General features: G+C 37.4%; 1 protein-coding gene across 1 annotated transcript in view; it reads right to left on the bottom strand.

Moving 5' to 3' along the window:
- Positions 1–7,235: 7,235 nt before the first annotated feature.
- ALDH1A1 (aldehyde dehydrogenase 1 family member A1) overlaps positions 7,236–16,162 on the bottom strand; it is a 54,977-nt gene continuing 46,050 nt past the window's right edge. The window contains exons 11-13 of the mRNA XM_068973701.1: positions 14,498–14,655; positions 12,936–13,010; positions 7,236–7,822 (exon numbers count right to left, since the gene is read on the bottom strand). Of these exons, the coding sequence (XP_068829802.1) occupies positions 7,750–7,822; positions 12,936–13,010; positions 14,498–14,655 (306 nt within the window). The 3' untranslated portion in view covers positions 7,236–7,749. The remainder of the gene's footprint in view (positions 7,823–12,935; positions 13,011–14,497; positions 14,656–16,162) is intronic.

A 16,162-nucleotide genomic window follows, 5' to 3' on the forward strand; every position in this document is an offset into this window, starting at 1 on the left:
GCCATCTGTTATTAAGGGAAAATATTCAAGTAAGTAAGCTAGGAAATAGAATGAAAAAGGGCAATATTTCAGTAGTACAAACAAGGGACAGTCACTATTATCCTTAAGAGAGCATAAAACTTTTCTTTAAACTTGCCCAAGAGAAGAGGTATATTTTACAATTTATAAATATCCTTGTCAGTTTACCATGGAGGATGGTAATTAATAATCAAATCTTGAAATGAAATATTTAGTCCTTAAAACTATTAAACCTGCTTTTCTCTGATTCTTGTTAACTCAGTAACTGTGAGTTTTCTTTGTCCTGTAGGGTTCTCTCCAGGCCAACAATACAACTTGACAGAATATTAGACGTGTGCAGGAGGTATGGAGCCATTATCAAGGAATAGTAAGATGAGAGGAAGCGATGGTTAAGTAAACGCAATGCATGGCCCCCAATTAAGTTATGGATCAAGGTGGGGATATCATAAATGACATTAGCGGGACAATTAGAGAAAATTGTATGTGGATTGTATATTATATACTAGTATCTTGTCAATGTTCAGTTCGGTTCAGTCGCTCAGTCATGTCCAACTCTTTGCGACCCTGTGAATCACAGCACGCCAGGCCTCCCTGTTCATCACCAATTCCCAGAGTTCAATTAGACTCATGTCCATCGAGTCAGTGATGCCATCCAGCCATCTCATCCTCTGTCATCCCCTCCTCCTCCTGCCCCTAATCCCTCCCAGCATCAGAGTCTTTTCCAATGAGTCAACTCTTCTCATGAGGTGGCCAAAGTACTGGAGTTTCAGCTTCAGCATCATTCCCTCCAAAGAAATCCCAGGGCTGATCTCCTTCAGAATGGACTGGTTGGATCTCCTTGCAGTCCAAGGGACTCTCAAGAGTTTTCTCCAACACCACAGTTCAAAAGCATCAATTCTTCAGTGCTCAGCTTTCTTCACACTCCAACTCTCACATCCATACATGACCACTGGAAAAACCATAGCCTTGACTAGACGGACGTTTTTTGGCAAAGTAATGTCTCTGCTTTCCAATATGCTATCAAGGTTGATCATAACTTTTCTTCCAAGGAGTAAGCGTCTTTTAATTTCATGGCTGCAGTCACCATCTGCAGTGATTTTGGAGCCCCCAAGAATAAAGTCTGACACTGTTTCCACTGTTTCCCCATCTATTTCCCATGGAGTGTTGGGACCAGATGCCATTATCTTTGTTTTCTGAATGTTGAGCTTTAAGCCAAATTTCTCACTCTCCTCTTTCACTTTCATCAAGAGGCTTTTTAGTTTCTCTTCACTTTCTGCCATACAGGTGGTGTCATCTGCATATCTAAGGTTATTGATATTTTCCCGGCAATCTTGATTCCAGCTTGTGCTTCTTCCAGCCCAGGGTTTCTCATGATGTACTCTGCATAGAAGTTAAATAAGCAAGGTGACAATATACAGCCTTGACATACTCCTTTTCCTATTTGGAACCAGTCTGTTGTTCCATGTCCAGTTCTAACTGTTGCTTCCTGACCTGCATATACGTTTCTCAAGAGGCAGGTCAGGTGGTCTGGTATTCCCATCTCTTTCAGAATTTTCTACAGTTTATTGTTATCCACACAGTCAAAGGCTTTGGCATAGTCAATAAAGCAGAAATAGATGTTTCTCTGGAGCTCTCTTGCTTTTTCCATGATCCAGCGGATGTTGGCAATTTGATCTCTGGTTCCTCTGCCTTTTCTAAAACCAGCTTGAACATCAGGAAGTTCACAGTTCATGTATTGCTGAAGCCAGGCTTGGAGAATTTTGAGCGTTACTTTACTTGCATGTGAGATGAGTGCAACTGTGCGGTAGTTTGAGCATTCTTTGGCATTGCCTTTCTTTGGGATTGGAATGGAAACTGACCTTTTCCAGTCCTGTGGCCACTGCTGAGTTTGCCAAATTTGCTGGCCTACTGAATGCAGCACTTTCACAGCATCATCTTTCAGGATTTGAAACAGCTCAACTGGAATTCCATCACCTCCACTAGCTTTGTTCGTAGTGATGCTTCCTAAGGCCCACTTGACTTCAAATTCCAGGGTGTCTGGCTCTAGGTGAGTGATCACACCATTGTGATTATCCGGGTCGTGAAGATCTTTTTTGTACATTTCTTCTGTGTATTCTTGCCACCTCTTCTTCGTATCTTCTGCTTCTGTTAGGTCCATACCATTTCTGTCCTTTATCGAGCCTATCCTTGCATGAAATGTTCCCTTGGTATCTCTAATTTTCTTGAAGAGATCTCTAGTCTTTCCCATAGTTTTCCTCTATTTCTTTGCATTGATCCCTGAGGAAGGCTTTCTTATCTCTTCTTGCTATTCTTTGGAACTCTACATTCAGATGCTTATATCTTTCCTTTTCTCCTTTGTTTTTCACTTCTCTTCTTTTCATAGCTATCTGTAAGGCCTCCTCAGACAGCCATTTTGCTTTTTTGCATTTCTTTTCCATGGGGATGGCCTTGATCCCTGTCTCCTGTACAATGTCATGAACCTCCATCCATAGTTCATCAGGCCCTCTATCTATCAGATCTAGTCCCTTAAGTCTATTTCTCACTTCCACTGTATAATCATAAGGGATTTTATTTAGGTCATACCTGAATGGTCTAGTGGTTTTCCCTACTTTCTTCAATTTAAGTCTGAATTTGGCAATAAGGAGTTCATGATCTGAGCCACAGTCAGCTCCTGGTCTTGTTTTTGTTGACTGTGTAGAACTTCTCCATCTTTGGCTGCAAAGAACATAACCAAGCTGATTTTGGTGTTGACCATTAGGTGATGTCCATGTGTAGAGTCTTTTCTTGTGTTGTTGGAAGAGGGTGTTTGCTATGACCCATGCATTTTCTTGGCAAAACTCTATTAGTCTTTGCCCTGCTTCATTCTGTATTCCAAGGCCAAATTTGCCTGTTACTCCAAGTGTTTCTTGACTTCCTACTTTTGCATTCCAGTCCCCTATAATGAAAAGGACATCTTATTTGGGTGTTAGTTCTAAAAGGTCTTGTAGGTCTTCATAGAACCGTTCAACTTCAGCTTCTTCAGCATTACCGGTTAGGGCATAGACTTGGATTACTGTGATATTGAATGGTTTGGCTTGGAGATGAACAGAGATCATTATGTCGTTTTTGAGATTGCATCCAAGTACTGCATTTCAGACCCTTTTGTTGACCATGATGGCTACTCCATTTCTTCTGAGGGATTCCTGCCCGCAGTAGTGTATATAATGATCATCTGAGTTAAATTCACCCATTCCAGTCCATTTTAGTTCGCTGATTCCTAGAATGTTGACGTTCACTCTTGCCATCTCTTGTTTGACCCCTTCCAATTTGCCTTGATTCATGGACCTGACATTCCAGGTTCCTATGCAATATTGCTCTTTACATCATCAGACCTTACTTCTATCACCAGTCATATCCACAACTGGGTATTGTTTTTGTTTTGGCTCCTTCCCTTCATTCTTTCCTGAATTAGATAATTATACTATAGCTAAGATTTCATTATTTCTAGAAAAAGATACTGAAGTATTTTGGGGTAAAGGGACATGATGCTCAAGAGTTATTCTTAAAAGTTTGTCTCAAGACAAAAAAAAAAAAAGAAGAATCTATATAGAGAATGAGAATGAAAAAGTCAATGAGGAAAAATATTAAATATTAGTGAATAAAAGATATATGAGTTCTTTGTGTTGCTATAGCAGTTCCTTCAAAAGTTTAAATTATTTTAAAATGACAAAGTTAAAAATTATTTGTCAGCCTAATCAGATTTGCATTTTTATATTTGTTATATTTCTCAAGGTCTGATGAATTTTTAAGTGACTTGACAAAAATAAAAAAATCTAAAATCATGAAACTCTGGTGAAATCACTTCAGAATCATGCCTTGTCAGCCTCCCATAAACATTTCTATAAAACTCAGAGGTGTCTATTAAAACACAACTAAACTAAACAAAATGAAAGAAAACTAAGCTAAATGTTTGTGAAACTAGTTAGCATATTACAGTGAAGTAATTGTTCAAAAAATATTGCAATACCCTTGGCATAGATATTCTACTAGGCAATAAAGTTGACTTTCTAGGGATTTAAAAATTATCCTGTGTTTATATATGTTAATAGATGTAAATGCATAATCCTAAATTAAGATATAGATAATTAAATTATGGATCCTAAATTAAATTAATGGATGTGACTATTTCTCTTGGAATAAAACTACCACCTAGAATCCAAAGAATGATTTAGAGATATGGTCTAGAAAAACCTCAAACTCCCCTGGAAATTTTGTGGCCTTGCCTTCAGAGGGAGATGCCATCTCTCCACCCACCCTCTCTCACAGAATGTCAAAGGGACATTTCTCCCTCATTTGTGTCTTGATATCTTCCAGACTCCTATAGTCTCATCAGGTTACAAGAGTGAGCTTCCATGCCTTTCTGGGAGTCACTGAATTTTAATATCCAGGTAATTTAGCTGTCCTCTCCAATTCTCCTTCCTCTATATTTTCTCACTATAAAAAAGGGAAGACTCAACTATACCTCCAGAGAGCACTGAAAAACCCCAGGGTGAATCAACAATGAAATTGTAGTTGGGTATTTAATGCTTCATGTGAAAATATAATCTGGCTGTTTGATATACCCTGTAAAAGTCACCAAAAGATAAATTTACTTGATGACTCATGCACATTTCTAAAAGTCTGAGTGAAATTATGTACTCAAAATATTCATTGAGCCCAGGGAAATGTGTCTTTGGGTCCATTACTCCTCCCTGAATTATGTGAAGAAATAACTAAAATTTCTTACTTTGAGTTAACTCTATTTTTAGTTGGCTACACGAATTCAAAAAAAATATTTTCTATTTCTCATTGACTATTTCAAAATAAACCCAGAAACATGCATCCTAAAAAATGAAAGAAAAAAAAAAAAAAAGAAAAGATACTAGACATTTGAGAATCCATTCTTGACTCCTGATACTGCCTTTTCCTAAACAGTTACCTCTCACTCCTGAGTTACTTTGGTGTTCCTAGAGATGAAAATACTTCTGCCATGTGGATATTGAAGACCGCAAGGTCACATTTGTGACTGCAGAACTGAATTCTTTATGATAAAATTCCTATTGTACATCCCGTAATCATGGGTTAATAAGCTATCCTTTAACTTTTCAATGTTTTAAGAATTGTTGCCAGTATAGCTTTAGAAATCAGAGGAGAAGGAACACAAATAACGTCTACAGGGTCAGAATGAGCCAATATTAAACAGATTTTTTTTTGTTTAATCCTGTAATGTCTTATTTATACAAGGAAGATTTAATTTTCAAATATTTAAACTTGCTTCTGGTTTTTGTCTTGTTCTATGTTCATCCCTGTTTGTTCAATATTTAAAAATGTTCTGGTGGAACACCATTACAATATTAACTTGTCTATTAATTTATTTGTGTATGACTTTAAACATCTTTTCATGATGTAGACACCGTCTGGTTTTTGGAAAACACAACCTTCCTCTGTATTTGGCTTTTTTCCCTTCTCAGTGTCCTAACATCTTTTGATTCTCCCTAGAATTTAATTCCTCCTGTTTTCAAAATAGGCTTCCCTGGTGGCTCAGAGGTTAAAGCATCTGCCTGCAATGCAGGAGACCTGGGTTCAATCCCTGGGTCGCGAAGATCCCCTGGAGAGGGAAATGGCAACCCACTCCAGTATTCTTGCCTGGAGAATCTCATGGATGGAGGGGCCTGGTGGGCTATAGTCCACGGGGTCGCAAAGAGTCGGCCATGACTGAGCGATTTCACAATGGTTATTATGTCCCAAATTATGTAAAACAGTCCAGACTGCAAATCTTACTGGCCCATACAAATTAAAGAAACTCTTGCAGTTAGAAATGAAATTATTTCAGATCTAAGAAGCTAGTAAATTTCATTCATTCACGCATTGTTGCGCTTGACCACAGCAGCTATTACAATGTTCTAGTAACAGTGCCACTGAGGAATCTGTTAATGTAAAATGACAAGCTTAACCATTTGTATAAAATTTGAATCTGGAAAAAAGTGTTATCCTTAAGATTACTAGGTTTAAATTTTAAGCTGCTGAACTAAGAGTTTTATAATATGTATGAAAGTGAAAGTAAGTCGCTCAGACATGTCCAACTCTTTCTGACACTACGGACTATATAGTCCATGGAATTCTCTAGGCCAGAATACTGGATTGGGTAGCCTTTCCCTTCTCTGGAGGATCTTCCCAACCCAGGAATCGAACATCTCCTGTATTGCAGGTGGATTCTTTACCAGCTGAGCCACAAGGGAAGCCCAAGAATACTGGAGTGAGTAGCCTATCCCTGCTCCAGAGGATCTTCCCAACCCAGGACTAAACAAAAAACATTATACTTGGGCTTAAGTCATTTCCCATGTGGGAGCATAAAAAGAGGCTCTTTGAGGGCAAAATTACATAAATATGGTCCAGTTAGTTTTACAGATGATATTTTCCCTGCTGCTTCGCTTTGACACCTAGATCCCTGATCAGAACACTCAGCACTACCTTGTTGCTGTACTACAGTACAACGTACTACAGTACGTTCCAACACGGGGTTCTTAATGTTCATTGATATTAAATGAGTGAAGGGAAAGCAAAGCCTTTGGTTAAATAAATTTGGGGAAAAAACCTATTAAACAAAACTAAACAAGTTTTATGACTTCTCTCAGAACTTAGACTATGCCAATGTGCAATCAGCAACTCCGAGGGGAAAATATTATATAGAATTTTTTGATGGAATATGTCCAGAGGTACTATTTTGTAGGACTTCTTTCCTCTTTATTCATTGCAAATTTGCTCATTACTAAGGTTCATATTCAGTCAAATTTCCTTCTTGCCGTTCCTAAGTTCATCAGTATTGGTCACCACTACCCTTTGGCATCTTACTATAAAGACAGTATCTTTGTTCTCCACATATTAAAGCATTTTGGATAATGGACTGTCCACTATTAACCTATTTTCTGCAACACCTAACATAGTGTCCAGAACTCTATAGGAACTCAGTAAATGTTTGCCACCTATCTCAAATGTTTGCTATTGATTTCAAAAATTCTTCCAGAAAATAAAATTTGTTTCTTTACTTATTTGAGAATGAGTAGATTAAACTTAATTTTTAAATACATCTTTATGCTCAATTTAACACTGCTTTTGAGTGACAGGGAGAGTAAATCATTATAGCCAAAAACTCTACTTAAAAAATTCACACTGAACAAGAATCATGCAAGGTTGTTTTTATTAAGGTGTATGTTTAGGTTACATCTAAGTATTTCAGGCATTACTTCATTTGACAAGCAGACATAACATTCTAGGAAACATTTCAACAAATTCCAAGGACTGAACCACTACGGAGAACAGAACATACCTAGTCTGAAGTTAACAGGTATAGTAAGTACTTCAAGAGGTCATCAAGAGAAAGATGCTAAATGACAACGTGTCCTTTTCTATAAAGTGATTATCCTAGGCAAGTAGCTACAAAGAGAAGCACATGGCTATTACAGAGCTAGAGAGATTGCATCCAAGTCCATCATTTTTATTTCAGAGAGGGCTTGGGTGTCATAGCAGAAGGCTGATGATTCTTTCAGAATAACATACAAGTCAAGTTGTCTATGTGTAGTATTAATGCTAATATGATTAGCTTATGTTTAAAGAATCAAGGAAAGAACAATTTTGCATTTAAAACCACTAAGATACATTAGCCACTGCAGGAGATGCTTAGCCATTGAGGAGTCATCTCTGTGCTCTCATAGTTTATGAGTTCTTCTGAGAAATTTTGATTGTGACCGTCTTGACTTCTGTGTATTCATGGAAACCATATTCTCCTCTAGAGAGCAGAGAAAAAAATGCACAGAATTTAGCAGAGCTGTACAAATACACTATGGTCAATGATTTTGTATGTTTGTTCCTGCTTATCTGGCTAGGGACAATGGAAAATATTTTCTGTGGTCTGTGTACAGAAGCATTTCAAAAGGTAGCTAGCCTACCATAAGATATCTGGTCTTATATAAATCCTCTTTGGGAAAACGTTTTACTTTTTTTTTTTTGCACGCTTTAAATGATCACGTACACTGAATTGACTTTTAAGGAAACTGTTCATTTTTGACAATTTTTTCTACTTGACTGTAAAAGTGCTCACCACACACATACACAAGCCCAAGAGGAATTTTATCATTTCTAGTCTTTAGGTTCTAATATATAAGATGGGTGTATTACTAGAGGAAATGTAGTTATATTCAAAATATAATCACTTGGGTAGTACGGAAAAATTGTAAATTCAAGTTCAGTTTAGTGTAGTCACCATTCCTATTGGTCTAGAAATGAGGAAGTTGCTAAAAATGACCAGACTTCTATTTTCATTCTAACTTACCCTAGTAGTAGTAGTAGTGATAGTTGCTCAGTCGTGTCCGACTCTTTGTGGACCCATGGACTGTGGCCCACCAGGCTCCTCTGTCCATGGGATTCTCCAGGCAAGAATACTGGAGTGGATTGCCATTCCCTTCTCCAGAGGATCTTCCCCACCCAGGGATCGAACCTGGGTCTCTTGCATTGCAGGCAAGAGACCCTGCTTAGCTTAGCTTAGCTTAGCTTAGCTTAAAACAGAATAGAATATTTTCTAGTTGTAATTGTAGTAGTATCTTTTGATTCTTGACAAAGGCAAAAACACCCCAGAATAAAGCAAAACAAAAAGCTTGACCTTATTGTTACAGGTTTGTATTTGAGTGTAGGGTTGATTGTTTTGTTTTGATTTGAGTGGGGTAGAGGGTTCATTGGGCTAAAATGTGGGACTTTTTGTGGGTTTTTTGATTCATGAAACCCCTGTTATTTGCTATATAACTCTTAAATCCAACCCAAATGATCAGTAATTAAACTTGAGTCAATCAATCAAAACTCTGATATCTTGCTATCAGTTTTATTGAGACCTCCTACCAGTTTTAGAAACTGTGATTTACCCTTCCTTATAGAGATAACCAAAAAAATTAGGTTAACTTATTCTCTATATTGTTTTGATAAAAGGATTCAATTATATGAAATTATATAAAATTATAAGAGTACTCTTAAAATCATAACACTCATGCACATGTAGACTTACAGTGGAAAAAGATCTTGATCCTTTTCTACCCCTCCCCTTTGGTGATGTAGACAGGTATGTAGAAGACATCTTTTTCTCCTGGGTAACCTAATCCTCTTACACTGATTATTTTCTTGGACCATTAAGCTTCTGAAAATACCTTCTAAAAGCTTCAGTGAGCATGCTCTTCAAAGTAATTAAAGGGTTTAGCCCCAGTTGTCTGAAACCCATTAAAGGATAATATTTTAGTAAGTATTTTTATCTCGCAAAGTTAGATATATTAACCCATGATTTTTTGCCAATAGACTTTCCATTGTATTTTGGGTTATATGGACACTTGAAACTCTCAGGAGAGTACAAAGTGTGATAATTGTCTTACTTAAGCTGAAATAAACCTTGCTTCTTAGTATTCTGATGTATAGACATTCTTATGTCTTGATATAACACAAAATACCTGTTTACATTTCTCTTTATATCGCTAGTCTATGAGTTATTGGTTCTGTGCTTCTAAAATTGTCAGTGTACCAGTCACCTGGCACTTGATACAAATGGTGATTCTATTTCAGCAGGTCTGGAGAGAGGCCTGAGACTTTGCATTTCCAACACACTTTTAGGTGATATCCATGCTTATTCCAGGGTGCACCCTGGAGTAATAAGATGCAGTAACATATTATGCCTGTTTTTCACCCTGTATCCAGAAGTTAGCTTGGCACTAATTAATTAAGTAGGCACAGAGGAAATTTTGCTGAACTGGTTTGGCAAATATCGTCGAGCAAAATCTATTCATGTTAGCCCACCAGTTTATGATACTTTATTTCTCCCCATTTCTGAAAAGGACAGGAAGAAAGAAACATCTTGTGAGGCGTTGAGGGCCAATTAAGTTTGAAGTGGTATGCTAGTAAAATCTCAAGTGACCTAAGTTAATCTAAGTAAAAATGAGTCCAATTACACATAGAGAGGGATTTCTGCCATTTAACTCATTCCAGGGCTAATGTCATGATGGGAGTGCCAATTCTGTTTTGGACACCCAGCATCAGTACCTCAGTGGGGTCTGTATACTATTATTTTTAGCTCTTTAAGGACTCTGTTCAATGATCAACCAGATGATCAATTCTACCTTTTTATCCTTGAGGATAAACTGTACATGAACTCTTGGGGGTCACTTGAGATTATTGCTTCAGCCATGCTCTTTAAACATCTTGCAGTGGATGACTTATTAAATTTGCCAACTTTGGTTTCAGATAGACATTAACAGTAGAATCCTCAGCTGGGATTTTTGGAGTAAAAATTACAGTATAATGTTTTACTTTATATTTTCAATAAGGAAGTTATCTATACCCATATTCCACATTTTTGGGGAATAATTTATGGTCGATTCTCTTCATCCTTCTCTTATTTGATTCGTTATGTCTTGAACATAAAGTTTGACTAAATTGTATCTAAAAATCTAACAAAATTTATATGTCTAGTCTGCTTTAATCATTTCATCCCTTCTGATTATTTTATTTTCAACATTCCTAGGGAATTGTATTGGATATCTGGGCCAGCAATCAACTAATCTTCAAAATAATCTGAGTTTCATTATAGTTCTTTGTACAAAGTACTTAGTGCTCCCAAGGGACCCCCCAATAATGGATATTATAAGGAAAAAGAACTTGGGGAGGATGAACTATTTGTTGAGTCCCTACTTTGTGACAGTTACAGTACTAAGGAATGAATAGGAAGTATGTTCTCTAACTCTCAAAACCATCTTAAAAGGAATATTAGCATCTCCCTTTTAAGTAGAAGAAAACAGAGGCTCAGAAGTTAGATAACTTGAACTGGGTTGCAAGGCTAGCAAGTGGTGGAGTCAGGATTCAAATGCAGGCTGGTTAGTTTCCAAGCATGCTTTCTCAGCTATGTTGTGCATTTTTGAATTGATCTTTTGCTACTCTGCATCTCCAACAATATTCTAAAGCTATCCATGGCTTTTCACTGCTCCACTAATAAGTGTAAGCTGATTTTCTTGAATTCAAGCCTTCTTAATCTGTATCCTATTTAACTCTGAAATCATACTTCCCCCATAATTCCCTACCAGCCAGGCAAATTCACTCACCCCTCAATATTCCACCTGGATTGTTCCTTCACAAATGTCCTCTTCTCTACTTCCTAACATCTGACGCTTGTTTCCTGCCCTAGATCAAGTCCTATCTTTTCTGTTACATCTTCTCTTATCTATCAACTGTGTTTGTCAATTGAATTTCCACAGGAGGGTTAGAACCACAGACTCTTAGGCATGGAAAAGAGCTCATAGACCTTTTACTTTCTTCCCTGACTCCTATCCCCACCATAAATGCTGACTTTAACAGATGGAAATAGTGAGACTTAGAGAGATGCTGCAAATGTTATAGTCTAGAGGTGCACTGATTTTCTGTGCTCTAATTACTGCACTCTGCATTTTAATTGCTTCTCTACCTCCATGACCTATGGATTCACAGTCTGTTACTATTTATCTCATAGTATGTGTTTATTTTTCACTATATATATATACATACATACATATATATATATATATATATATATACACATATATTTGTTACATGTTCCTCATGTCACTACAATTATATGGAAGATGGGACATGGTATTGTGTTTGTAGGGCTCCAAGGACCTCATATATAGAGTAACTATTTAATGAAAGTATATTGAGAAAGAGGATGGATCATTTTAACACGGCCCCCTTTCACTGACTCCCCAAAGACAGTTGTTTCATTGCGATATTGTTTTATTTAAATGACAAGTAGCTAGCTATTTAATACTCTCAGACAGAGGCTAATTTTTACTTGCCATTTACAAAATGAGCCGTTTCACTGTTTGATTTCATAAGGTTTGAATATGATATGACTTTTTTTATGATTTTTTAAATTTATTGAGAAATGCAAGAAAATTTTAAGAAATAAAATGATTAAAATTGAGCAAAACTGATCAAACATTACCACTATTTGCTATGCATAAATATGTATGTGTATATTTTAAAAAGTCAGTGTGTCCCAGTTTGAAAAAAAGCTGAAGGCTCATAAATTCATTTATATAATATATATATCCTCAATGTAGTCATGATTGTAAAACATGTTTTCCTTGAATAAATTTTCCTTTCAGTTTAAATTTTAGAACCAAAACCAACTCATTCAGGTTATGTAAATTTTTAGAGTCACATCTCTAAAACTATTAACAATGAGAATCATTCCTCCTACACTGAAAAGTATTTTGAGATAAAGACACCTAATTTGTTCATTTAAGATAAATATTCAAATAGCTGAAGCATTCTTATATTTGCACACTTTTTACAATCACCAATTGGTAGTTTCCACCTCCTTTCTGGAAATGTTTCCCAAATTACATTCATGTATCCAGAAAACAAAAAATTGGCAATATTTCAAGAACCAATGTAAAGTGCTTAGTATGATCCCTTACAAAAAGTTTAATAAATAATATTTCCCTCTGGCATCACATTTTTGCACTTTTGAGAGTAAATCCAGCATTTAAAAACTATTTGACAGTATAAATCTCCAGGAAAACACAGAAGCAGGTTTTAATTTGAATAGTAACTTCCCTGGTGGCTCAGATGGTAGAGAATCTGCTGGCAATGTAGGAGACGCAGGGTTCAATCCCTGTTTTGGGAAGAGCCCCTACAGAAGGAAATAGCAACCCACTCTAGCATTCTTGCCTGAAGAATTGCATGGACAGAGGAGCCTGGCAGGCTAGTCTATGGGGTCACAAAGAGTGGGACACGATTGAGTGACTAACTCTCACTTTCAAGGATTATCATAATTCCTTCAGAGTGATAACCATTTTTATCAAGATAAATATCTTAGTGAAAGTTATTCTTACAGTTCTCGTCCATTTCCAGACATCTTGAATCCACCAAAGGGGCACTGGGCAGATACCACACTATAGCAGTTCACCCTGAAAAGGAAAGAAGTACATTATAGCTCACACTTAACCTACTTAGAACTCCTAAATTTGGAATTTTTGAAATTCAGAGAGATCTTTAAAAACTCTATTAATTTTAGTGTTACGTAGTCACTTAAAAAAATAGCACCATAAATTAGAATGCAGGAGTGTAAGTACATGTATATACACTAACTAGAAATAAAAGCAATGATCCGATGCTACGTGTGGATAGCCATGTTGGCAGTACACCATGTCCCTGAGAAGTTATAGCTTGAATTATGAAAGATAGAATACCCAACATACTATAAGTGGATGGATACCATTTGTGAGAGATTAGAGTTTGTTGAATGAATATTCTTTACTGCCTATATTCAATAAGCTTTGTGGTTCTCTTGTGGGTTGTCTCCTTAGGGTAGAATCAATTTTCTTTTGTAATTGTAATATATCTCATATTACTTAGCTCATTTTTTTCATTAATTAATTGAAAAAAATTGCTTAAACAGAGGCTGTGGCAGGAGTTGAATTTCATTATATAATTTTTTTATCCTTTGCCATGTTTTTAAAAAGTTTTAAAATGTCTATATGAACAAATATAATTATAAAAACATGACTAATTAGAATTTTAAAAAACTACATCCAGATTCAGTAACAATCACTGATATAACTGGTGGATTTGATGCATACCCACCTCCACTGACATCAGTGTAGATATTTTTAAAGCTCCCCAGACAATTCTAATGCACAGCCAGTGTTGAGAATCACTGCTTTAGAGTCTGAAATAATCTGAACCTCAGCAGTCATTTATTGTGTGATCTTGATCAATTACATAAACCCACTAAGCTACTGTTTTTTTGTCATAAATTTACCATACCAATTAAGAGTTGCAGTAAGGTAAACTGAGATAATAAGTGTGAGGACTACAGTGTGCTTCCCTGGTGGCTCAGATGGTAAAGCGTTTGTCTACAATGTGGGAGACCCAGGTGCAATCACTGGGTTGGGAAGATCCCCTGGAGAAGGAAATGGCAATCCACTCCAGGACTATTGCCTGGAAAATCCCATGGACAGAGGAGCCTGGTAGTCTACAGCTCATGGGGTCGCAAAGAGTCGGACACGACTGAGTGGCTTCACTTCACTTCACAGTGTAGGGCTTAGCACAGAATACATGGTAATGAAATAGTGACTGTCCCATTGCTTCAGAAAAAAAGATTCTAGAGCTATCGAGAAGGACAAGGATTTTTGGCTGCCTCCTAAACTTTTCAACATCTCAAGGATAAATACTCTCCATGGATTTGGGTGTGACATTATCAGCAAGAAAAATAATCTTGGGCTGTTACTGGGACTGAGTGGACAAAGTACAATTTGATGGAACAAAAATAACTAACAAAGCAGTCCAGAGACTAGGGGCTAGGCAGGGATCAGTGTGAGAGTCAGAGAAATTTCAAAGTAACCTGTTAATGTTGTTAACATGGAAAAGATGACATTACATAGGTTTGACTTACCACACGGTTCCAGACTGCAAAGCAGAGGAGACTGTGATGGCTTTATCAATATCATTGGTAAAAATTCCTGCTGATAACCCATAGAAAGTATTGTTTGCTCTCTTGATTACATCATCTAAAGACTTAAACTTCATGATTTGCTGCACAGGTCCAAATATCTATTCAAAAAGAAATGAGTGAAATAAGCCAAAGTAATAGATTACAACTAAGTATTTTTATATAACGGTTATAGTGAAAGTGAAGTCGCTCAGCCGTGTCCGACTCTTTGCAACCCCATGGGCTGTAGCCTGCCAGGCTCCTCCATCCATGGGATTTTCCAGGCAAGAATACTGGAGTGGAGTGCCATTTCCTTCTCCAGGGGATCTTCCCAACCCAGGGATTGAACCCAGGTCTCTCACATTGTAGACAGATGCTTTACCATCTGAGCCACCAGGGAAGTCATATAATGCTTATAAATATGTCTAAATAATATGTAAATAAAATATTTATATTTATTATTTTCAGTTCAGTTCAGTCGCTCAGTCATGTCTGACTCTTTGCCACCCCATGAACTGCAGCACACCAGGCCTCCCTGTCCATCACCAACTCCTGCAGTTTACCCAAACTCATGTCCATGAGTCAGTGATGCCCTCCAACCATCTCATCCTCTGTTGCCCCCCTTCTCCTCCTGCTCTCAATCTTTCCCAGTATCTGGGTCTTTTCAAATGAGTCAGCTCTCCACATCAGGTGGCCAAAGTATTGGACTTTCAACTTAAACATCAGTCCTTCCAATGAACACTCAGGACTGATCTTTACAATGGACTAGTTGGATCTCCTTGCAATCCAAGGGACTCTCAAGAGTATTCTCCAACACAACAGTTCAAAGGCATCAATTCTTCAGCACTCAGCTTTCTTTATAGTCCAACTCTCACATCCATACATGACTACTGGAAAAACCATAGCCTTGACTAGACGGACCTTTGTTGCCAAAGTAATGTCTCTGCTTTTTAATATGCTGTCTAGGTTGGTCATAACTTTCCTTCCAAGGAGCAAGTGTCTTTTAATTTCATGGCTGCAATCACCATCTGCAGTGATTTTGGAGCCCAGAAAAATAAAGTCTGTCACTGTTTCCATTGTTTCCCCATCTATTTGCCATGAAGTGATGGGACCAGATGCCATGATCTTCGTTTTCTGAATGTTGACCTTTAAGCCAACTTTTTCTCTCTCCTCTTTCACTTTCATCAAGAGGCTTAGTTCTTCTTCACTTTCTGCCATAAAGGTGGTGTCATCTGCATATCTGAGGTTATTGATATTTCTCCTGGCAATCTTGATTCCAGTTTGTGCTTCTTCCAGCCCAGCATTTCTCATGATGTACTCTGCATAGAAGTTAAATAAGCAGGGTGACAATATACAGGCTTGACATACTCCTTTTCCTATTTGGAACCAGTCTGTTGTTCCATGTCCAGTTCTAACTGTTGCTTCCTGACCTGTATGCAGGTTTCTCAAGAGGCAGGTCAGGTGGTCTGGTATGCCCATCTCTTTCAGAATTTTCTACAGTTTCTTGTGATCCACACAGTCAAAGGCTTTGGCATAGTCAATAAAGCAGAAAGAGATGTTTTTCTGGAACTCTCTTGCTTGTTCCATGATCCAGCAGATGTTGGCAATTTGATCTCTGGTTCCTCTGCC

This window comes from Capricornis sumatraensis, chromosome 6 (genome assembly GCF_032405125.1).
Source record: "Capricornis sumatraensis isolate serow.1 chromosome 6, serow.2, whole genome shotgun sequence".
In the NCBI taxonomy this organism is placed as follows: Eukaryota; Metazoa; Chordata; class Mammalia; order Artiodactyla; family Bovidae; genus Capricornis; species Capricornis sumatraensis.